At 42.0% G+C, this 25,254-nt stretch overlaps 1 protein-coding gene across 3 annotated transcripts in view; it reads left to right on the top strand.

Annotated features, from left to right (window-relative positions):
* LOC126262834 (SPRY domain-containing SOCS box protein 3) overlaps window positions 1-25,254 on the top strand; it is a 98,793-nt gene that overhangs the window by 45,409 nt on the left and 28,130 nt on the right. For 2 of the 3 annotated variants that reach the window (XM_049959688.1, XM_049959687.1), the window contains exon 2: window positions 13,481-13,616. In XM_049959688.1, the coding sequence (XP_049815645.1) occupies window positions 13,518-13,616 (99 nt within the window). In that variant the 5' untranslated portion in view covers window positions 13,481-13,517. Of the gene's footprint in view, window positions 1-13,480; window positions 13,617-22,420; window positions 22,596-25,254 lie in introns of those variants that run through there. The other variant, XM_049959689.1, reaches the window with a different exon arrangement.

The raw sequence follows: 25,254 nt of genomic DNA, 5'->3' as shown, positions 1-25,254 counted from the left end.
GTGTTATGATGATCTCTCCATTGGCAAAAGATTCTAGAATAGTCCAATTCGGATCTCTGGGAGGGGACTGCCAAGAGGGAGGTGACCATGAGAAAAAGATTGAATTACCAACTAAAGGATAACGTTCTACTGGTAGAAGCTTGAATGTGATAGGGAAGCTAGAAAATCTGAAAAGGGAAATGCAAAGGCTCAATCTAGACATAGTCGGGTCAGTCAAGTGAAATGCAAAGCAGACAAGAATTTCTGGTCAGATGGAAATGCCGTGTGGCTAGGGCCTCCCGTCGGGTAGACCGTTCACGTGGTGCAAGTCTTTCAAGTTGACGCCACGTCAGCGATTTGCGGGTCGATGGGGATGAAATGATGATGATAAGGACAACACAACATCCAGTCCCTGAGCGGAGAAAATCTCCGACTCAGCCGGGGATCGAACCCAGGCAGTTAGGCATGACATTCCGTCTCGCTGACCACTCAGCTACCAGGGGCGGACTGGTCAGATGTGTATAGGGTAATAGCAACAGCAGCAGAAAATGGTATAACAGGCGTAGGACTCGTTATGAATACAAAGATGGGACAGAGAGAGCGTTACTGTAAACAGTTCAGTGACAGGGTTGTTCTTATCAGAATCGACAGCAAACCAACACCGACAACGATGGTTCAGGTATAAATGCCGATGTCGCTAGCTGAAGATGAAGAGATAAAGTATGTGAGGATATTGAAATGGTAATACAGTACGTAGAGGGAGACCGGAATGCAGTTGTAGCGAAGGAATAGAAGAAAAGGTTACAGGGGAATATGGACTTGAGACGAGGAATAAGCGAGGAGAAAGACTAATTCTGTAATAAATTTCAACTAGTAATAGCGAATACTCTGTTCAAGAATCACAAGAGGAGAGGGTATACATGGAAAAGGCCGGGTGATACAAGAAGATTTTAATTACAATGGTCAGACAAAGATTGCGGAATCAGATACTGGATTTTAAGGCTTGCCCAGGAGCGGATATAGACTCAGATCACAATGTAGTAACAATGAAGATTAGACTGAAATTTAAGAGATTAGTCAGGAAAAATCAATACGCAAAGAAGTGTAATACAGAAGTACTAAAGAATGACGAGATACGCTTGACGTTTTCTAAGACTATAGATACAACAATAAGCAGTACCTCAGTAGGCAGTTCGGTTTAAGAGGAATGGAGATCTCTAAAAAGGCCAATTACAGAAGCTGGAAAGAAAAACATAGGTACAAAGAAGGTAAATGAACCGAAACCTTGAGTAACAGAAGAATTTGATCGATGAAAGAAGTAAGTACAAAAATATTAAGGGAAATTCAGGAGTACAGAAATACAAGTCGCTGAGGAATGATGCAAATAGGAAGTGTAGGGAAGCTAAGACTAAATGGCTGCTTGAAAAATATGAAGAAATCGAAAAAAGAAATGATTGTCGGAAGGACTGACTCTGCATGCAGGAAAGTCAAAACAGCCTTCGGCGAAATTAAAAGCAAGGATGGTAACATTAAGAGTGCAACGGTAATTCCATTGTTAGATGTAGAGGAGAGAGCAGATAGGTGGAAGGAGTACATTGAAGGCCTCTATGAGGGGAAAGATTTGTCTGATGTCATAGAAGAAGAAACATGATTTGATTTAGAAGAGACAGGGGATCCAATATTAGAATAAGAATTTAAAAGAGTTTTGGAGGACTTCTAAGACAGATAGGATAGATAATATTCCATTAAAAACTTCTAAAATCATTGGAGGAAGTGACAACAAAACGACTAGTCACGTTGGTGTATAGAGTGTATGAGTCTGGCGACATACCATCTGACTTCCGCAAAAATATCATCCACACATTTCCGAAGACTGCAAGAGCTGACAAGTGCGAGAATTGTCGAACAATCAGCTAAGAGCTTCTGCATCCAGGTCGCTGACAAGAATAATATACAGAAGAATGGAAAAAAATTGAAGATGTGTTAGATGATGATCAGTTTGGCACTCGAGAGGCAATTCTGAAGATGAGGTTGACAATGGAAGCAAGGCTAAAGAAAAATCAAGACAGGTTCATAGTATTTTTCGACCTGGAAAAAGCGTTCGACAGTGTAAAACGGTGCAAGACGTTCGAAATTCTGAGAAAAATGGGGATAAGCTACAGGGAGAGACATGTAACATACAATATGTAAAAGAGCCATAAGATAGTAATAAGACTGGACGGCCAAGAACGAAGTGCTTGGATTAAAAAGGGTGTAAGATAGCGGTGTAGTTTTTCGCCCCTAGTGTTCAGTCTGTACATCGAAAAAGCAATGATGGGAATAATCGAAAGGTTCAGGAGTGGGATAAAAATTCAAGGTGAAAGGATATCAATGATACAATTCACTGATGACATTACTGTTCTAAGTGAAAGTGAAGAAGAATTACGTAATCTACTGAATGGATGAGCAGTCTAATGAGTACAGAATATGAATTGAGAATAAGTTGAAGAAAGACGAAAGTAATGAGAAGTAGGAGAAATGAGGGCAGCGAGAAACTTAACATCAAGATGAATGGTCACGAAGTAGATGTAGTTAAATAATTCTACTGCCCAGACAAAAAAATAACCAATGACGGGCGAAGCAAGGAGGACATCAAAGCAGACTAGCAGTAGAAAAAAGGGCATTCGTGCCCAAGAGAACTACTAGTATCAAACATAGGCCTTAATGTGAGGAAGAAATTTCTGAGAATGTACGTTTGGAACACAGCACTGTATAGTAGTGAAACACGGACTGTGGGAAAACTGGAACAGAAGAGAATCGGAGCATTTGATATGTGGTACTATAGACGAATGTTGAAAATTAGGTGGACTGTTAAGGTAAGGAATGAGGAGGTCCTGCGCTGAATCGGAGAGGAAAGGAATATGTGGAAAACACTGAGAAGGAGAAGGGACAGGATGATAGGACTTTTGAAAACCCCCGTAGCCAGCTTTGCAACGGCCTCGTCGCTACTGCTGTGGAGGCCGAGTTGCCACTGGTGTTAGACCGGTATTACACTATCAAATTTCTTTGTCAAAGATTTGATCAAAGATGTGATCCAATATTCCGTCCAATATATTTGACAAAGATCTTTGACGTAGCGCTAGAAGGGGTATTACACTGTCATCAAATTTTTCGTCAAAGTTCAAGATGGCTGACAACAACTTGTTATTAACCGCAGCAGTTGTACGTACCCCAATTGCATTGTGTGCACATGCGGAAAAGAAGTGGGGGAAAAATGGAACCATACATACGAGGTTGACAGTCTTAAAAGTCCTGGGATTACAACTTGATAATAAATTCAGTTGGTAGGAGCACACCACAGAACTGCAGAAAGGCCTTAACAAATCTGTATTTGCAATTCGAGTGTTAGCAGACATAGGCAACATAAAAATGAAAAAGCTTGCATACCTTTCATTCCATAATGTCATATGGGAGAATATTTTGGAGTAAATCTTGAAGTCAAACAAAAGTTTTCACAGAGTCCAAAAGCGTGTAATACGTATTATTTGTGGAGTAAATTCACGGACGTCCTACAGAAACCTCTTCAAAGAACTGGATATACTAACTACTGCCTCTCAGTATATTTACTTCTTAATGAAATTTGTCGTAAATAATATATCTCTTTTTCCAACAAACAACTCAGTTCATACAGTACATACGATACCAGGAACAAAAATGATCTGCACAAGGACTTAAAAGCACTTACTATAGTTCAAAAAGGGGTCCACTACTCAGGAACACTCATCTTCAATAATTTGCCAGGAAACATAAAAAATTTAGTTAGAAATAAAGATCAGTTTAAAAGGAGCCTGAAAAACTTACTACTGGCCTACTCCTTCTACTCCATTGGCGAAATTTTTAATAGAAACAAATGGTGTATTGTATTTATTCATACTATTAGTATTGTTATTTCAGCTTAAAAAAAATCGACATGTTCCACATCCACGAGGATCTCCTCAGCACGGATCTATGCAATGAAAAACTAATCCAATCTGGGTGAAGCCGTGGGTTTTACGACTACACGATAAAAGCATTCAACAAAACTTGTTACGTGAGCATACAGTGGAAGACGTCAAGTCGTACATCAATTACTTAAGAATAGATGAGCATACATTTCTGTATGTGCTCAATGAAGTGTATCCTCATATCACAAAGCACAATATTCACTTAAGAACTGCTACATCTTCAGAAGACAGGCTCACTGTACCACTCCGATTCCTTGCTACAGGAGAGGGTTATGTTAGGTTAGGTTAGGTTAGGTCAGGTCAGGTATCCAATCTTCTTAATCTATTTTTGTATTCAGGGTGCCTCACGTTGTAAAGCGTCTCATCAGCTTCAGACATCTTTATTAATTTTGTAGTTGTCGGCACACACCAATTGTATTTACCAGCAATGGTTATAAAAACACTACAGACGACAGAACGCTGCAGCGATGCTAGCGCTCCATGTGGTAACATGCCACATTGCAGTGAACAGAAGACAAGCGGTTCCTTTGATCAAATATACAGCGAGGCCCTAGATTTGATCAAATATTGGACGACATTTGACAAAGTCCCTATTACACTATCAAATATCTTTGACAAAGATATTGGACAAAGATATTGGACAAAGAAATTTGATAGTGTAATACCGGCCTTAGGGGAGGCTGAGTTTATGAGTTCGTGAAATGGCTTCTGATGCAGTATATCGCTGAGACAATTTATCTCTGCCACTATTACACAGCTGTGCCCCAAGGTCAGGTAACATGGTAGGAGAACGGAGGTTCTACAACACTCTAACAAATTGGTTACAAAGTCACACAAATGAGTTAAAAGATTTACTTAGCTTTGTGACTAGTTGGATCATGAAGTCTGCAACACTGCTTGTAATATAACACAAAAAGGCCCTAAATGGCTAAGTGCAAATAATCGTAGGTAAACTTCACAGTGCACAGCAAATGCAATTTACAACAACTGTCCACTTCTAAGAGTTCACTGAACAACGTTCCCTATCTAAGTCAGCCCTGGACGATGACCTATAACCCGAGAGATGCTCTTCTGTATTCCGAGTAGGCTTCTGTCCGTTACCGTCCTATCACATGTGGATTGTACTCGCCCGGCAATTGGCCGAGGCGAAGTCGATATCTTCATCCTCAACGCCGCCCGTGACGCTGTTGGATCTCGGGCAAGTGGCGAGTCGCTATGACACTGGCATCAGCTTGAATCATTGCGCCTGTGGTGCTTTTCCCTGGTTGTGCCTTGTTCGGACGGCACAGCAGGGACATCTGTTAAGACATCAGGGAACGACATCCATAGTACTAGAGGGAGCTGTAGAGGGCACAAACTGTAGAAGAAGACAGAGATTGGAATACATCCAGAAAATAATTGAGGACGTAGGTTGCAAGTGCTACTTTGAGATGAAGAGGTTGGCACAGGAGAGGATTTTGTGGCTGGCCGTATCAAACCAGTCAGAAGACTGATGACTCAAAAACAATATCTCTTCAGATTTGCATGTAAGTGATGAAATTTTCCTAGTCTGCTTCGTCTAGGACTGGCCCAGAACTGCTTTAGCTTTAGTTCGGTTGTATGCAGTTTCTAGAAAATAAAAATCATTATCCCTTGCCCAGTCAAGCAGTTCAGTTACGTTGCGACCCACTGGCTGCCAACTGTGTGTCAGATGGTACTCGGCTGCAATGGGCGAACTACAGCGGTCGGGTGTAGTCTTAACTACGATACGGACAGTCTGTTTGTTGGACGAATACTATCCCATTGAACGTCCAGACTAAATATGAGCGGATCGATGTCGACCGACTTCTGCTGATACAGAACAAGGTAGTCTTGGTTCAGGATTTTGTGAACAAATAGTACCTATGCACTCCATAAATACCGATTTGCCCACTCTCCTCGGGGGTTTTTAAACACATTACGGCTACTCAGAAGAATATAATCGTTTTCCAAGCCGTTTGTGTACTTGATTTTTAAACCCACAAACAAAAGGGAAACTCTATCCATCATTTTCATGTAATCATTAATTATAGCCTCTTGAACATGTGTGAATTTTAACTACAGCTCCGAGCATTCATTAGAGAAGAATGCCTGTAGCTCAGCAAGACATCTTACTTGCGATAAAAAGTAAGATTTCAATGGCGAATAGACTTCCAATATTTTTTCAGCTATAGGCAAAAGTGCCAAGTTTTCTTGTTTTGCTATATCCCAACATTCTTTTGTATTGCACCTCTATTTCTCCTAAAAAATTTTTGATAACTTCTACACGCCGTTTGCATTTATACAAGTACGAATAAATGTTCAACATCTAATGGTAACATATCAACTGCTTAAATAAACTGCCATTAATGCAGTATCTGCTGCACGCACCAACTCCATCTATTTTTCTTGCTAAGCTCTCTCGAAGTTACATTGTCTGCATGTTGAACTCTGCCAAAATTTGGAACGGCATTGTCTGCACAAATTTCAATCACTTTCACGTTAAGGTTGTGATTTTCAAGAATTCCTCATTAAAGAGCCATATATAATTCAAAAGATCTAATATTTTGATGTTAATTCTGGTTGCGGGATGCAAATACCTCACTAGCATTGCAAATATTTTGATGTCCTTATGGTTTGAAACATCTGTTAAATATACAGATAAATGATACACCATGTCATGAAAACAAAGCAATCCATAAAATAACATCTGTACCAATGCCGGAATTCTAAACCAGGTCTGATCACTTTCCAGATGCATTAAACCACTACACCACCCTGGCACAGTGGCTTTGCACAATGCACGGACTTCTGTAGCATGCCTCCCTCCTGAATCCAAATTTCCATTCATGTCTCAGCCCACCTGGTAACGCCCTAAACTAGAACAGCATTGTAGAGGCTCTCCAATTGTAACGGAATAGCACCTCATTGTCGAACGAAACAGGGGATCATGCCTGAAACACAGACAGACGTGCTTTTATGAAATGAAACCATTTGGTTCCAGAGATCTTTTCAAGTATTAGACATCTGTGATGTATATATGGAGATTGAAGCAACGAATGAAAAATTGTGCCAAGTCTGGAATTCGAACCTGGAACTCCTGCTCACTAGGCTGATGCGCAAATCTCTACACCACCCTGGCACAGTGGCTTTGCAAAACTCCACGGACTACCCTAGCATACCTTTCTCCTCAATCCAAAATCCCATTCATGCCTCAGCCCACATGGTATTTCCCCTAAACTTGAACAGTGAACTAAGGCATGAATGGAAATTTGTATTGTGGAAGAAGGCGAGCTAGGGTAGTCCGAGCAGTTGTAAAAAGCCACTGTGTCAGGGTCGCGTAGTGGTTAGCACATCTGCCAAGCAAGCGGGAGACCTGGATTCGAATCCTGGCCTTGGTACAAATTTTCATTCATCGCTTCAGTCTGCATATACAGGGTGGTCAGAAATTCCCGTTACAGAATTCTAGGACTTATAGAGGGGAGTGAATACATCGTACACTCCTGGAAATGGAAAAAAGAACACATTGACACCGGTGTGTCAGACCCACCATACTTGCTCCAGACACTGCGAGAGGGCTGTACAAGCAATGATCACACGCACGGCACAGCGGACACACCAGGAACCGCGGTGTTGGCCGTCGAGTGGCGCTAGCTGCGCAGCATTTGTGCACCGCCGCCGTCAGTGTCAGCCAGTTTGCCGTGGCATACGGAGCTCCATCGCAGTCTTTAACACTGGTAGCATGCCGCGACAGCGTGGACGTGAACCGTATGTGCAGTTGACGGACTTTGAGCGAGGGCGTATAGTGGGCATGCGGGAGGCCGGGTGGACGTACCGCCGAATTGCTCAACACGTGGGGCGTGAGGTCTCCACAGTACATCGATGTTGTCGCCAGTGGTCGGCGGAAGGTGCACGTGCCTGTCGACCTGGGACCGGACCGCAGCGACGCACGGATGCACGCCAAGACCGTAGGATCCTACGCAGTGCCGTAGGGGACCGCACCGCCACTTCCCAGCAAATTAGGGACACTGTTGCTCCTGGGCTATCGGCGAGGACCATTCGCAACTGTCTCCATGAAGCTGGGCTACAGTCCCGCACACCGTTTAGGCCGTCTTCCGCTCACGCCCCAACATCGTGCAGCCCGCCTCCCGTGGTGTCGCGACAGGCGTGAATGGAGGGACGAATGGAGACGTGTCGTCTTCAGCGATGAGAGTCGCTTCTGCCTTTGTGCCAATGATGGTCGTATGCGTGTTTGGCGCCGTGCAGGTGAGCACCACAATCAGGACTGCATACGACCGAGGCACACAGGGCCAACACCCGGCATCATGGTGTGGGGAGCGATCACCTACACTGGCCGTACACCGCTGGTGATCGTCGAGGGGATACTGAATAGTGCGCGGTACATCCAAACCGTCATCGAACCCATCGTTCTACCATTCCTAGACCGGCAAGGGAACTTGCTGTTCCAACAGGACAATGCACGTCCGCATGTATCCCGTGCCACCCAACGTGCTCTAGAAGGTGTAAGTCAACTACCCTGGCCAGCAAGATCTCCGGATCTGTCCCCCATTGAGCATGTTTGGGACTGGATGAAGCGTCGTCTCACGCGGTCTGCACGTCCAGCACGAACGCTGGTCCAACTGAGGCGCCAGGTGGAAATGGCATGGCAAGCCGTTCCACAGGACTACATCCAGCATCTCTACGATCGTCTCCATGGGAGAATAGCAGCCTGCATTGCTGCGAAAGGTGGATATACACTGTACTAGTGCCGACATTGTGCATGCTCTGTTGCCTGCGTCTATGTGCCTGTGGTTCTGTCAGTGTGATCATGTGATGTATCTGACCCCAGGAATGTGTCAATAAAGTTTCCCCTTCCTGGGACAATGAATTCACGGTGTTCTTATTTCAATTTCCAGGAGTGTATTTTGAATAGGAACCCATGTCTGGAAACGTCATCCATCGAGACAACAGAGCGTCAAAGTTATGTAAAGATCCCTGTACCGGAAACGAACGAGTCGAAAGTTATAAACGAAAACCGTTCTGATACCTCTGACAATTGAATACATGTACCGGTTCTTGTGTTGCGAAGAGTGTAGGGCTGGTAACTTTAAGTGGTGGTAGTGTGGACAAAAACGAGAAAAAATGTCCAATAAACGTGCTCTCTAAAGTGCATACCTGAACAGCTATGAACACTTGCTAAATATTAGCGAAGATGAACGAATGGTCATAGCTCCTCACGTATGGAATTTAGAGCCCACGTTTATTGGAAATTTTTTCTCGTTTTTGTTCACACTACCAGCACTGAAAGTTACCAGCCCTACACTCTTCGCAACACAAGAACCGGTAGATGTATTCAACTGTCAGAGGTATTAGAATGATTTTCGTTTATAACTTTCGACAGGGATCCTTACTTCAGATTAATACATTTATCGTTCTCCATCATCCTAGAAAGTCTGTAATATCATTGCGGAATCACCCCTTGTGTACGTACATTTACAGACACCCGCGCCTGTAACTTTGACGCTCTGTAGTCTCGTCGGGTGACTTTTCTGGACATGGGTTCCTATTCAAAGTACGATGTACTCACTCCCCTCTACAAACCCTAGAAGTCTGTAACGGGAATTTCCGACCACCCTTCATACATCATAGATTTCTCATACAGGGTTATTACAAATGATTCAAGCGATTTCACAGCTCTACAATAACTTTATTATTTGAGATATTTTCACAATGCTTTGCACACACATACAAAAACTCAAAAAGTTTTTTTAGGCATTCACAAATGTTCGATATGTGCCCCTTTAGTGATTCGGCAGACATCAAGCCGATAATCAAGTTCCTCCCACACTCGGCGCAGCATGTCCCCATCAATGAGTTCGAAAGCATCGTTGATGCGAGCTCGCAGTTCTGGCACGTTTCTTGGTAGAGGTGGTTTAAACACTGAATCTTTCACATAACCCCACAGAAAGAAATCGCATGGGGTTAAGTTGGGAGAGCGTGGAGGCCATGACATGAATTGGGGATCATGATCTCCACCACGACCGATCCATCGGTTTTCCAATCTCCTGTTTAAGAAATGCCGAACATTGTGATGGAAGTGCGGTGGAGCACCATCCTGTTGAAAGATGAAGTCGGCGCTGTCGGTCTACAGTTGTGGCATGAGCCAATTTTCCAGCATGTCCAGATACACGTGTCCTGTAACGTTTTTTTCGCAGAAGAAAAAGGGGCCGTAAACTTTAAACCGTGAGATTGCACAAAACACGTTAACTTTTGGTGAATTGCGAATTTGCTGCACGAATGCGTGAGGATTCTCTACCGCCCAGATTCACACATTGTGTCTGTTCACTTCACCATTAAGAAAAAATGTTGCTTCATCACTGAAAACAAGTTTCGCACTGAACGCATCCTCTTCCATGAGCTGTTGCAACCGCGCCGAAAATTCAAAACGTTTGACTTTGTCATCGGGTGTCAGGGCTTGTAGCAATTGTAAACGGTAAGGCTTCTGCGTTAGCCTTTTCCGTAAGATTTTCCAAACCGTCGGCTGTGGTACGTTTAGCTCCCTGCTTGCTTTATTCGTCGACTTCCGCGGGCTACGCGTGAAACTTGCCCGCACGCGTTCAACCGTTTCTTCGCTCACTGCAGGCCGACCCGTTGATTTCCCCTTACAGAGGCATCCAGAAGCTTTAAACTGCGCATACCATCGCCGAATGGAGTTAGCAGTTGGTGGATCTTTGTTGAACTTCGTCCTGAAGTGTCGTTGCACTGTTATGACTGACTGATGTGAGTGCAGTTCAAGCACGACATACGCTTTCTCGGCTCCTGCCGCCATTTTGTCTCACTGCGCTCTCGAGCGCTCTGGTGGCAGAAACCTGAAGTGCGGCTTCAGCTGAACAAAACTTTATGAGTTTTTCTACGTATCTGTAGTGTGTCGTGACCATATGTCAATGAATGGAGCTACAGTGAATTTATGAAAGCGCTTCAATCATTTGTAATAGCCCTGTACTTGAAAAGGGCCGGCCGGAGTGACCGAGCGGTTCTAGGCGCTACAGTCTGGAACCGCGCGACCGCTACGGTCGCAGGTTCGAATCCTGCCTCGGGCATGGATGTGTGTGATGTCCTTAGGTTAGTCAGGTTTAAGTAGTTCTAAGCTCTAGGGGACTGATGACCTCAGAAGTTAAGTCCCATAGTGCTCAGAGCCATTTGCAACATTTTGAATTTGAAAAGGTCTCGTGAACCGCTTAGTGTCATTTCAACAAAATAAAGATTAAGGGGATACAAAAGCACAAAATCCGTTACTATAATAGAAGTGAGTTAGGCGAGAATAGGTTAACTTCTGATTGATCACTGGCATCACTGTTCCTGTCATGACGTGGTTGGCTGCTGATTAACATGCAAACACACAACACGCACCCACAAGTAGTCGATTTTGACCAGAAAAGTCACTCATGTAAAACAAGCATAAAATTATCCCAAGAATACGGCATAATCACATTCATTACAATAGCCACCAAGGGCGCCCATCCCCCTGGGGCAACGGGGACCCTGCCCCCTTAGCTCTTATTGTAGCTTACCGGTACCATATGGAAGCCCCACAAACCATTTCTTTTTGCAAGCTATGCTTTTTCATCGTCATATTTTTCTTAATGGAAGTAAGTCAACAATAATGACAATGTAGCTGCGACGGTCAAGCTATTTTATGCTTTTAAGACATTAAATGGCTTCACATTTCATATTTGCTGCCATGAGCAATGGAAAATATCCCTTACATATACTGCATCGTACTTAAAAAGAAGTTGAACATTTTTTGGAAAAAGGAAACTCCTTTTGCAAGTCCTCTGTGAATCAGAGAGTCTCTTTTTGGCGGCACTGCTAAATAAACTAAAGAAATATTGTAGTGAAACTGTGCGAAACAGACAAATACAAGTTGACAGTGCCATGTCACCATGTGCACTAATTGAAAGCCAAAACAGTTGCTACTGCTAGTGCATTTTGACCTTGACTAATAGTCCTTTTGCATTTACTCATATATCTAGGTGCGTTATGAAGTTGACTGGCACCTCATCCGGCATACGCAGATAGATAGGACTGGTGCCATAGACTAGGAATTTAACCATTGCAGGGCACATTAGGCGTTTTGTACGATTAAAAAATGGCTCTAAGCACTATGGGACTTAACATCTGAGATCATCAGTCCCCTAGACTTAGAACTACTTAAACCTAACTAACTTAAGAACATCAGACACATCCATGCTCGAGGCAGGATTCGAACCGGTGACCATAGCAGCAGCGCTGTTCCGGACCGAAGTGCCTAGAACCGATCGGCCACAGCTTTGTAGGATTTTTTTTCTTAATTAGTGCAATGTGAGATTACAACTACGACTGTGGGATGATTCTGCAGAAACTAGGACATTTGACCACCTTATTTATAATAGGTATCAAATACTAGCAGTGTACTGGGTGGTTATAATTTAAGTGCAACTACCCACATAGGTCCAGTGTGGGCTGTAATTATCGTATAGCAGTGAAACCTGATTCATAGTCTAATGTGTTAATGCAGAACCGATTTATGCTGGGAAAAAATTAGTTCCAGTTTGGTCACCATGTGCAAATCTGGCGTTGTGAGTGCAAGAAAGACGTATAAAAATGTTTCTATATGCAATGGGTAAGGACTGGAGCATGGACAAAAAAGGTCAAACAAGTGAGAAAGGCATAATGGAGATTTTATTATTAACCATTATGGCTTGTCAAACGACAGCATGAATGTCATACCTTCATATAAACAGTGTACAACGCCAGAATTGCACCTGGTGGCCAAAATTGGAACGAACTTTTTTCTCAGTGTAAATAGGCTCCCCACTAACGTATGAGCATACCTACAAAGTTTCGCTGCCGTGCGATAAATACTGAACCTCTGTGAGTAGTGACCTTTAATTATAACCACCTGGTACTTCACCGAAGAGAAAGTTTATAAGGGATTAATACTTATCTCTCAGGCAGACAATGTTTAGATACACACGCATATTTCTGATATTCACATTTTTTGTAGATTTTGAGACTGTATCATAACACGATTTATAAAAATCGCGAAATGGTCATTCTTCAAATTTATATGTCTGGCCCTGGAATGGGGCAGGATGTGAATTTAGTTTGCAATGCTCATAATTTTTTCTAAGGAGTGTTGTAGAGGGGTTGAGGGTAGTCAGCTGACCTCTCGCTCTTATTGACAGCTACCTAACTGTGCGAGAGGACACAGACTTCAAAATAATTGGAGAGAAAGAGTAACCCCATTTGATAAAAGATGCACTTTGACGAGGATACATCACAAAGGGCGTCGAATACGGGGGATTTATGGTATCAGAATTGGAAGGATAGGATATTGATGATGTACAAGTGTTGGTCATCAAGACAGAACCAATAGGGACTAAGCATGTTGTGTGACCATCTTTCCGGATGACTGACCGCAGCTGATTCCTGTAGCAAACATAGAGCTTGGAGAGTCAGAGCACAAACTGGTGTTGCAGGAGGTCCAATGCGGAATAAGCGGCGCCCTCTGGGGGCATGGGCGAGCCGCCACTGCGCCACGGCTGCGATGACCACTGGTCGTGGGACCGGCGAGACTGCAGCCACGAGGTCCGCCTCTACGGGCCCTTCCTGCAGGTAGGCAGGCTTGCTCTGCGCCCTGCAGCTGTGTGTTCTTCAATTTTCCAACTTGCTACTATTATTCTTGTAATGCAGCCTCCTTGCACACAGTTACATATTATAGTCAAACACAAAAAGGAAGTTATGATAGTTTTTACCAATAATTTGCAGCATTCAATGCATTCTGCATTGCCTAAAATTGTTTCACTTAAGTACCATAGACAGGAACAATATAATCCCAGATTAGGTACAATATCTGGTATCAAAATAAATAGCTAAAATTGTATCAGTACCTCAGACTGTATTAGATTGGTGCATAATTTCGTCATGGTCTTTTTTGCATGCTGGTATTGCGGTTACTATAGGTTTATTTATAGATTTCGTTTTTTATTTGTAGTTTGCTATTGCTATTTGAATTTACATAGTGTCAGTTTGTCATTTGGAGATACTGAGTGGGTCTCTGGAAGCTAGAAAATGGAGTGCCAAGTGGAGAAATCGGAACATTTCCTGTAGCAAACAGAAAGCTTGGAGAGTCAGAGCACAAACTCGTGTTGCAGGAGGTCCAATGCGGAATAAGCGGCGCCGTCTGGTGATGGATTTATGGTATCAGAAATGGAAGGATAAGATATTGATGACGTACAAGTGTTGGTCATCAACACAGAGCCAATAGGTGACTAGGCATGTTGTGTGACCGTCTTTCCTGATGACTGACTGCAGCTGATTCCTGTAGCAAACATAGAGCTTGGAGAGTCAGAGCCCAAACTGGCCTTCTGCTTCTGTTTGAGTTCAGCAGAAGGGTGACAGCAGCGGAGGCAGCCAGAAACATTTGAGCCGTGTATGGGGATAATGCCATCGGACAGAGTACGGCAAGAAAATGGTTTGCTCGTTTTAAGGAGGATCTTTCTGACATAAGTAACTCTCCACGTTCAGGAAGACCTTTCAAGTTTGATGAAGATCGTTTAAACGCATCAATCCACAATGATCCACGTCATTGTACTCGAGACCCGACAAATGTGATGAACTGTGATCATTCCACCATCGTGTGATTTTTGCACGCAATGGGGAAAGTTCAAAACTCAGGTTTATGAATATGGTATAAGGGCCCGCATCTCGTGGTCGTGCGGTAGCGTTCTCGCTTCCCACGCCCGGGTTCCCGGGTTCGATTCCCGGCGGGGTCAGGGATTTTCTCTGCCTCGTGATGGCTGGGTGTTGTGTGATGTCCTTAGGTTAGTTAGGTTTAAGTAGTTCTAAGTTCTAGGGGACTGATGACCATAGATGTTAAGTCCCATAGTGCTCAGAGCCATTTGAACCATTTGAATATGGTATAAGCAAAGATTATAAAAATCTGCGGGTGGCGATATGTGCTTCTCTGGTTGTTCGGCATCAATTGCCTCGTGAACAACACTAACCATTCCAATCCACTATCTTTACTGGTGACGAAAAATGGTAAAAAAATTGTGGTAAGGTCTATGGGACCAAAGTGCTAAGGTCATCGGTCCCTAGGCTTACACATTACTTAATGTAACTTAAACTAACTTACGCCAACGACAACATACACACACATGCCCAAGGGAGGACTCCGACTGGGGGAGCCACAAAACCCGTGGCAAGGCGCCTGAGACCGCACGGCTACCCCGCGAGGCCGAGAAATGGTGTCTTTACGCTAAGGAAAAGAAAGAAATTGTTGAGCCCAATAAAGCAGCAACTACCCTTACAACGACTTGCGTGCATCCACGAAAGATAATGTTATGCATCTGGTGGAACAGCGACGGTGTGGTGTACAATGAATTGCTGAATTCCTTCCCCCGTGTGTAATCATCATTGCTGAATTTATTGTCAACATCTGAAACGTTTTGCAGACGTAATCCACGAATAACGACCTGAAAGACTGCTTAAAGTGAAGCTATTCCACGATAACGCACGCCCGTATTCCGCTAGACTGACAAAAAACCCTGTCCAGAAGCTGAGGTGGGAAGTCACTTCACAGCCACCTTATTCATGAGATCTTGACCTCTTAGGTTTTCACCTTTTCCGACCTCTATGGAACTACTTTCAAGGAACTGCCATCCAGACGAAAACGCGCTCCGAACATGGCTCGACGAGTTCTTCGTCTCAAAACCTCGAAATTGCTACCTTCGCGGAATCGTTAGCAGACTGTTGTAAATAATGAAGGAGTATATATTATTGATGAATAAAGTCTCTGTTTTGTGTATCTGCTACATGTTCATTAAACTTATGGTAAAACACTATGAACTCATGCACCAGCCAAATAAATATCGATACTGACAGTGTCGCGAAGTATTGGTTACTTTTTTTGTGTATATTTAAGCTTTTTTAACACCAAAGATTGTATTTAGAATAAAAGAATATGAAAATTATGGTATGTTTGCATACATGGTAATCAATAAATAGTGTATGAGACTGGCCGAGCATGGTATACAGCAGGCCTGTTGATCGATCTGCTCGCGCGCGATGGCTCATGCTGAGCAGTGAACAACCGGCCAGCTCCCGAAGAGTGATGGTTTATTGGTTTGGGAAGGGAGGAGAGGAGGAATCGGAACAAGGCAGTTCGGCATGAGAAACTATTGAACGGCCGATAATGTTACTTCTGGGGAGATATATAGCTTCATGGTGGATAATTAATTTTTTAAATTTTCGTTGCAATTATTATTATTATTATTATTATTATTTTAAGATCACGGATTGATGAAAAATAACAGTGAAATTAAACAACTGACGAGCCGAAGTACAGGGGGCAGATATCTCCGCTGACTATGAAAATCAGTTTCCATTAGTATCAACAAGGTATCATCCCAGAGTAAAGATGATTTTTTGGACTGGACATAGTGTTCGATTTCACCCCGGTAGTTCCAGAACACGCCAAGTTATGGTACAATCTTCGGCCTCCTACTCTCTCTGACCCCCCCCCCCTCCCGCCCCTTCGTCTTTGCATCCTGTTGCCCTCACAATAAGTGGATCCTGTTCATCCTGGCAACCGAGTGATGTGCTCCGTTTCCTAAACTATTCTTTTTCTCTCCTGAGGAAGGAGTTAACAGTTCTAAAAGCTAGGAATAATTTTTCGGCTTTAATATATGTCTATTACCAAAACTCAAGTTTTGCTTCCTGCAGATAAGTGATAGGTAGCCTTCTCATTACCTTGGAATTTTACGAAATACTTAGAAGTGCATTTTTATTATTTATTTTTATTATTAATTCCTTTAACTCCTTATGTGGAACATAGGGCTGCAACGAAGGATTGCCATCTTGCTCTGTCTTCTGCTAGTATTTTCACTTCTTCTCACCCTATTCCTTGTTGTTGACCTGCTTCAACTGATCGTCTCCACTTAATTTGGGGCCTGCTTCGTCTCTGTCATCCCTGCAGGATCCAATAAGGTGCTTCCTTTCCAATGTGTTCATTTGGTCTTACAAGTGTATGTCCAAACCATCTTCACTTCCTGCTTCTTATTTGTAGCTCAATTGGCTTCTGGCTAGTTGTTTCCCAGAGTGTTTCGTTAGAGATGATATTTGGCCACCGTTTTCCCAGGATGTTCCCCAGACGTATGTTGCTGAATAACTGCAGTTTATGGATTAGCTGCTTTGTCACTTTCCAGGTGTCACATCCATATACAGGGTGGCGCACGAAATGTGTTACCAATTGTTTCTTTCACAATTTACGACGCAGAATTAGATATCCCACTGGGATCTCTACAGCGGTACCAGCAGAGCTTGGAAAAACAAATGAGTTACGAAATGACGTGTAATTCACGATACTGCCGCTAGGAGACTAGTGAGCAGCAATGGCTGACAATGGAAAACTGACGACACAGCAACGATCGGCAATTGTGTTACTTTTTCATGAAACGAAAAGCCTTGTTATGACTCAGAGGCGTTTTCGATAACATTGTAACACACTATGGGTCCCTTGCAAGAAGACCATCCACAGGTTGTACGATAAATTTGTACAGGAAGGAACAGTATTGGAAGCGAAGCGACCTCGGCCTAAGCCTGTTTGTTCACCGGACAATATTGAAGCAGTACGAGTTGCTGTACAGAGAAGTCCTGGGAAATGGTGTTGAAAGGCAGCAGTGCAACTGGGAATATCCAGACGCTCCGTTCAACGCATTTTTAAAAGTGACCTCCAGATGTACCCATACAAGATGACCTGTGCACAGAAGCTCACTGAAGAACACAAGCAGCAGAGACTACTGTTTGCTCAGTGGGCGGAGGATAGGAAGAAACACTCAACAACATTTGGTTTCCAGACAAGGTGCATTTTCATTTAGACGGTGTGGTTAACAAACAAAATGTACACTTTTGTGCCACTGAAAACCCACAAGTGCTTCATGAACGACAACATTATGCTTCAAGGATTACAGTGTGGGCAGCAATTGCCAGTCAAGGACTTATTGGACCCTTTTTCTTTGAAGAAACTGTGAACAGCTAGCGTTATTCGAGCGTGCTTCGCAATAGCTTCATTCCACAGCTTCTTGCTACTGCCTTGCCCTTCAACACGCAGTGGTTCATGCAAGATGGAGCAAGGCCATATACTGCAAACACTGTGTTGGAGTTTTTACACGAGCATTTCGACATGCGGATCATTTCACTCAGGTTTCCAGGTCGCTTCAGTGACGGACAAAATTGCCCCCCCCCCCCCCCCCCCGCCCCCCTTAATAGTCCAGACCTCAATCCATGTGACTTTTTTCTTTGAGGGTACCTAAAGGAAAAAAAATTCCCGAAACGTCCACGTGACTTAATGGAGCTCAAAAGACTTATTCTTCAAGCTTGCAGTGAAATTACGGAAGAGTTGTGCCGTAGGGTAATCACTAACTTTAGTGTTCGTTTGAAGGAAGTTAGGAAACAAAATGATGGACATATTGAGCATGTGCTGAGTTAGAACAAATCTCCATGGACTGCTCTTCATTGTAGTATATGTTCCTTTCAGATTGTATTGACAATAAAGTTTATATTCAAAAACAAAATGGTAACACATTTTGTGTGCCACCCTGTTCAAGCACAGATTTTACATTACTTTCAAATATCTGCAGTTTGGTCCTCGACGTTATGTCCTTCGATACCCAGATAGAGCGGAGAGTTGCGAAAGCAACTTTGGCTTTGTTGAAGTGGCTTTTAATGTCATCTTTTGTATGAGCATATGGTGTAATCATGTTTCCTATGTAGCAAAACGTATCCACCCTTTCGATTATCTGACTCCCGAGCTTAAGCTCTGTGGCCTTGTTACCATTTCCCCACATGTCTTTTGCTTTTTGGCATTAATTTTCAAACCAACTTTCTTCGCTGCAGATTTCAGATCTTCTAGTTTCTCTTCATGTTGTTGAGGCTGTGGGACACAAGGTAAAGGTCATCTGCAATCTCTGGGGCTTCTAGATGTGTTCCATTGCTCCATTTTATTCCTCTTGCTTTATCCATTGCGTGCGCCATTACAAGATTGAGTTCTATGTTAAAAAGTATTGGTGAGAGCATGCAACCTTGCTTAGCTCCTGTTTTCACTGCTGAAAGCAGACCTTGATGTTGAACCTAGCATGTGTAGTTTTCATGCAAGCGCTTGATGAGCAATTATTTTCTTGGGAATTCCAAAAGTTTGCAGTGAACTCCATAGTTTTGTTCTAATTATACTGTCAAAGGCCTTTTCAGAGTCTCCAAACAGCACGCAAAGTGGCTACTGGTATTCATATGAATGTCCAACTATTACTCTCAAAGTGTTTATCTGGTCAATGCAAGAGCCACCTTTCCTGAAACCTGTTTGTTCTCTTCTTATTTTCTTGTCTACATATGCTTTTGTCCTATTTAGCATTATTCATGAGAGGATCTTGCTTGAGATTGACAGCAGGGTGATGCCTGTCCAATTATCACAAACAGATAGGTCTGCTTTCTTGGGGAGCTTTATGAGCAAGCCTCTGTTCCAATCATTTTTGGTACGTTTTCATTCATTCATATGACTGTCAGGAGTGGATGTAAAATTTCTGCTGTTATAGAGGGATCTACTTTAAGTAACTCTGGACTGATGTTGTCCAGGTCTGGAGCTTTTCCATTATTTATTTTTTGGACTGCTTTAGCAATTTCTTCTTTGGAAGGCAGTTATAAGTTAATTGGCATATCTTGTGGGGGTCCTTCCCCATCCACATTCAGTTGAATTACACTGTCTGTAGTTTCATGGTTCAGAACATTCTCAAAATGTCATTTCCATTCCTGCATTTTGTCTTCACGATTTGTGAGTGGTTTTCCTTACTTTGTTGGCATATCACCCCCAAATTTCTTGCGTGGCCGTTTCCTTGTGATGTTATGTAATGTCTCGTTATTGCCTCTGTTAGCTGCTGCTTTCACCTTAGCTGTGAGATTATTGGTGAGAGTACTCTTATCTTCTCTGAAACCCTCTTCACCATCCTGTAGTTCCTGTTGGATTTCCTCTTTTACTTCTCTTGTCTGCACACAATTTAGCCAGAGTTTTGCCTTCCTCCTCTGTTGTATTGCATCTCAAGAATGGTCAGAGATCCAGTCTTGTCTGCTGTGGTTCGTTGTTCCAAGAATTTCTTCAGCAGTCTGTGCATAGGTCATTTTCACTGCATCCCACTGAGCCTCAGTGCCATTCTTTTTGATTCCTCTGCTAAGCATCTCAAAACAATTTCTCAGTCGGATCAAGAACATTAGAGCTACAGTATTATGTGTCACCTAACAAAATATGTTCTATTTGTAATATTATTCAGATATTTTCACATGCCATTCTGTTTCAAAAATGTCTGAATTTTATTAGTGTAAAATGCACTTTTATTAGAAGTGCATTTTACACTAATAAAATTCAAAAATTTTTGAAACAGAGTGGCATGTGAAAATATCTGAATAATATTACAAACAAAACATATTTTGCTGGATGACTCATAATGCTCTAGCTCTAATGCTGAGAACTGGCTGTGGTTCCATTAAGAGTCCGTGCAAAACAGTTATACCTTAGACATGTATCTTAAAAGTACTACAGTCCATATGAGCATAGTGTGGCTGCTTCATGCATATGCCACAACCAGTCATATAATGCAATTTCGTATATGTCTGTATGGTAACATCTCAGTGTTGCTGCAGCTCTATAGACAGTTATTGTTTTCAATCATGTAGATTTTGAACTGCCAGGAGCCTTTGTGCTTCATAGTTGAAAGCTGGCAATAAAGCTGCAAACTGCAAATGCTCTTCTTGTATGAAGAATGGCAGTATCCAGTGAAGCCAATTAATAAATAGTACTGAGTAGCATTAACACTTAAGTGGACAATGTACAAGTAAACATGCTGTCATGTATTCTTGACGGCATTACATACTGATGTAAATTATAATTAAATATGCAGCCTTACATATAGAGGAGATGATGAGTCACAGATAGGCACAACGAAAAAACCGCTATACGTTTAGCTTTCAGCCAGAAGGCCATATTCTGAAGTAGGTAACATGCATACATTCACACAACATGCATATGATATACAGGATGTACATGTTTGAGGGAATGTAAAACATGTTATTTGGTCTTTTTTTCTTGAGTCGTCAGTCTTCTGACTGGTTTGATGTTGCCTGCCACGAATTCCTCTCCTGTGCGAAACTCTTCATCCCAGTGTAGCACTTGCAACGTACATCTTCAATTATTTGCTGAATTTATTCCAATCTCTGCCTTCCTCTACAATTTTTGCCCTGTACATCTCCCTCTAGTACCATGGAAGTCATTTCCTGATGTCTTAACAGATATTCTGTCATCCTGTCCCTTCTCATTGTCACTGTTTTCCACATATTCCTTTCCTCTCCGATTCTACATAGAACCTCCTTATGCCTTCCTTTATCAGTCCACCTAACTTTCAACATTCACCTGTTGCACCACATCTAGGGTTGCCATAATCTCGGAATCCAAAACCAGGACAAAACTTACGGTCACCGTAGCTGATCGAAGGAAATAAGAGGAATAAGGAGTCCTCATGCCTGTAAGCTAAGGGAAATGTGCATTTAATTAATGATCCAGAGTTTAGGAAGGACTGCTTCATTAAGAAAGCATTTATTACAAAAAATAAGAATATGCATTACATTATTCAGTACACGAAGTTCTATTGTCATCATTTGAGCTTTTCTTATACCAATTGTGTTTCTCCGAACCTTGAATAGATGAAAGGAACTTAATCTGGTTCTCAATCAGTTTATGAAATTCACTGCAACTTACATTTTTCATATTGTACTGTATTTGCATCATTGAATTAACTGATTTTACTGCTAACCTATTCCTTTCTTCTATCCACTGAGAATTCATGAGGGACTCTCTCTACATTGGTGTTATGACTGGGAATGTAGAAATAAAATTCCACAATTTTCAGCATCTCTGAATACTGCTCACTAGAAATACTATTATGAATGAAGAACATCCATTTCTTGTGTGACACCATATTCTCAAAACTTTCATCTTTGACCTCCCCTAAAACACACTTTAATTTCAGTACTTGGTCAAAGAGAAGGGACACATTCAATTTACAGCTTGTGTTTTCATGCATCCACTTGAATGTCTTTTCAACATTTTCCCATGAAGGTACAGTCTTTAGCAAAATCCAGTCAAAATGTTTAATATCAGACAAGGGCTTACTCCATTTTATCAAGTAATCAATAACAGTTTGATAGAAAAGAGAGACTTCCCCTAGAAATGTAGACTGCTGATATTGTGTGAGGTCAGACATTAATTCTTTAACTTTAGACGTAACAAAAACACACTGTTTTCTCTCTCCTAAAGTTTGCAGTATATTTTCTAGCTCCAGTCTTACCCCATTCACTGATATGTCTTCCCTCTCAATGCTGCTAACTGCCCTCTGGAAAGGATTCATTTGTGCATACAAGAAGAGCAGATACATTTCACCAACAGAATCAGAAAAGAATTTCTTGAGAAGGGAAGGACATGCATCAAGTGAAAGAAAGTAAGACTTAAGTGCCTTAAACATGTGGATGAACCTCTCTATAGCAGGAAACATGGTGAGCCATCTGGTTGTTACATGTCTAAGTAGGTCCTTATGTGTCACATCAACAACTTCTGAAAATTCTTTTAGTGATGCTACACGAACAGTATATATGGAGAAATAATTAAAAACCTTTATGATAATGCTCTCAATATCATAAGAGAGGACATCTGCACCAGTATGAATTGCATTATGCAAAATATGAGCTGGACAACCTACTCCTAAAATTTCCCTATTCAGTTTCTTCTGAAGTTTCTTGTACACATTGTGTTCTGCTTTTCTCGCAACACCCCCAAAGTTAGTATTTGTGTTATCTCCACCAAAAGCAGATACCTTATCACTAAGCCCATGTTGTAGAATGGCACTGTATAGACACTCAGTTATTGTACTAGAATCCTCACTGTAACATTCATTTAAATTTAACAATCTACTTTGGACACCTTCGTCATAATCAAAATACTGCACAAGAACAGGAAATATTTTCAAATACTTGTGGTTGCTAGCATCAGTGCTAATACTAACATAATTGGCCTTCGATAGACTGTTCCTTGTTCTGTCTTCAATGAACGGTGATACCACTTTATTAACGATGGCTTCTGTTTTAGTTTTGCTGCTGGAGAAGTTTACTGCAACTTTCGAGTCACTAAAAACGTGAGAGATAATTTTTGATGTGCAAGAACTTGAGTTTTATGAATGATGGTGCTTGGCACAGTGAAATGCAAATGCAGCTTCTGCTGCAGCTACTTTATTACCATATGTCTGTGTTTTGAAAAAGCTGGTGAGCTGGTTGGAAGATGATGAACCCACTGCCGTCTTATGCTTTTTCGATTGCACATGGTCATTAATATCACGTCTACCTCCATTACTGATTGAAATGTAGGAACTGTGAAGAGGAAAAACGTATAATAGAATAATTTTTCTAGGAAAACAACGATTTCAATGGGTCTGTGTATAATCGTAATGTTACTCACCCGCAAATTTTGCAGAAAGCTTCATATTCAGTTCTTCCTCGCTTTATACTTGGAAACTGTTCAGTATATTCCTCCCTGTACTTAACCTTCCGTCTAGATGACATTATTAAACCACCAGGCAAATAATAACAACTATTTAATACAATATAACACAACGAAATCGCAAGCACAACAAACCATGCGAACATTCAACAAGCTAATCAAAGAGGATAACACTCTTCATTGCCAGAGATGACTGACCGCCCACTGTATTGACAACTCGCAATCTCGCAAATCGAAGAGGATGTACCGTACGCCTGAGCCTGAATGCCCATTGTTTCCATATCTCGAAAGCTGTTCTGTTCTGTTTGGATTTGATATAATGTGAAGGCAAAGAGATAACAGATTGATGCTTCTTTGACAGAAATTTTTGAAATTACCAGAAGTTGACTTCAAATCCAGCAAATATCGTGGACATTTGCCTTTTTGGTCCGGACGTTTTCATTTACCCTAAAATCGCGGACTGTCCGTGAAATCCGTGGCGTATGGCAACCCTAACCACATCTCAAGTGCTTTGATTGTCTTCTGTTCTGGCTTCCCACAGTCCATGTGTCACTACCATACAATGCTGTGCTCCAAACGTAAATCCTCAGAAATTCTTTTCCTAAATTAAGGTCTACTGGTGGACTTCTCTTGGCCAGAAATGCCCTTTTTTCCAGTGCTAGTCTGCTTTTGATGTCATCCTTGTTCCATTCGTCATTGGTTATTTTGCTGCCTAGGTAGCAGAATTTCTTAACTTCATCTACTTCATGACCACCAATCCTGTTGTTAAGTTTCTCGCTGTTCTCAGTTCTGCTATTTCTCATGACTTTTGTCTTTCTTTTATTTACTCTCAATCCATATTCTGTACTCATTAGACTGTTCATTCCATTCAGCAGATCATGTAATTCTTCTTCAATTTCACTCAGAATCGCAATTTCATCAGCAAATCATATCATTGGTAACTTTTCACCTTGAATTTTAATCCCATTCCTCAACCTTCTCTTATTTCCATCACTGCTTCTTCAATGTACATATTGAACAATAGGGGTAAAAGACATCCCTGTCTTACATATTTTTTAATCCGAGCATTTCATTCTTGATCGTCCATTCTTATCATTCCCTCTTGGCTCATGTCCATATTGTATATTACATGTCCCTCCCTGTAGGTTACCCCTATTTTTCTAAGAATTTCGAACATCTTGCACCATTTTTCACTGTCAAACGCTTTTTTCAGATTGACAAATCCTATGGATGAGTCTTTATTTTTCTTTAGTATTGCATCAGTTATTGACCACAACATCAGATTTGCTTCTCTGGTGCCTTGACCTTTCCTAAAGCTAAACTGATCATCATCCAACTCATCCTCAATTTTCTTTTCCATTTTTCTGCATATTATTCATGTCAGCAACTTGGATGCATGAGCCGTTTAACTGATTATGAGGTAATTCTCGCACTTGCAGTCTTCAGAATAGTGTGCATTTGGTCTTAAAGTGCCAAAGTGCAGTGCCACACCTCTTCAAACAGCATTCTTCTATTGCATGTCACTGTATGTTGCTCTGTGGAATTCAAATGTGTATATTTTGTAATGGAAGCCATCAAACCTGTATTCAGCACAGTGGAAGTTAAAATGTTCTGTGGTCCTCTGTTGCTCCCAGTCGGCCAGTTCGACATCCTACCCACCTT

The sequence above is a fragment of the Schistocerca nitens genome, chromosome 6 (assembly GCF_023898315.1).
Source record: "Schistocerca nitens isolate TAMUIC-IGC-003100 chromosome 6, iqSchNite1.1, whole genome shotgun sequence".
In the NCBI taxonomy this organism is placed as follows: domain Eukaryota; kingdom Metazoa; phylum Arthropoda; class Insecta; order Orthoptera; family Acrididae; genus Schistocerca; species Schistocerca nitens.
This window is presented reverse-complemented; position numbering and strand designations above follow the sequence as displayed.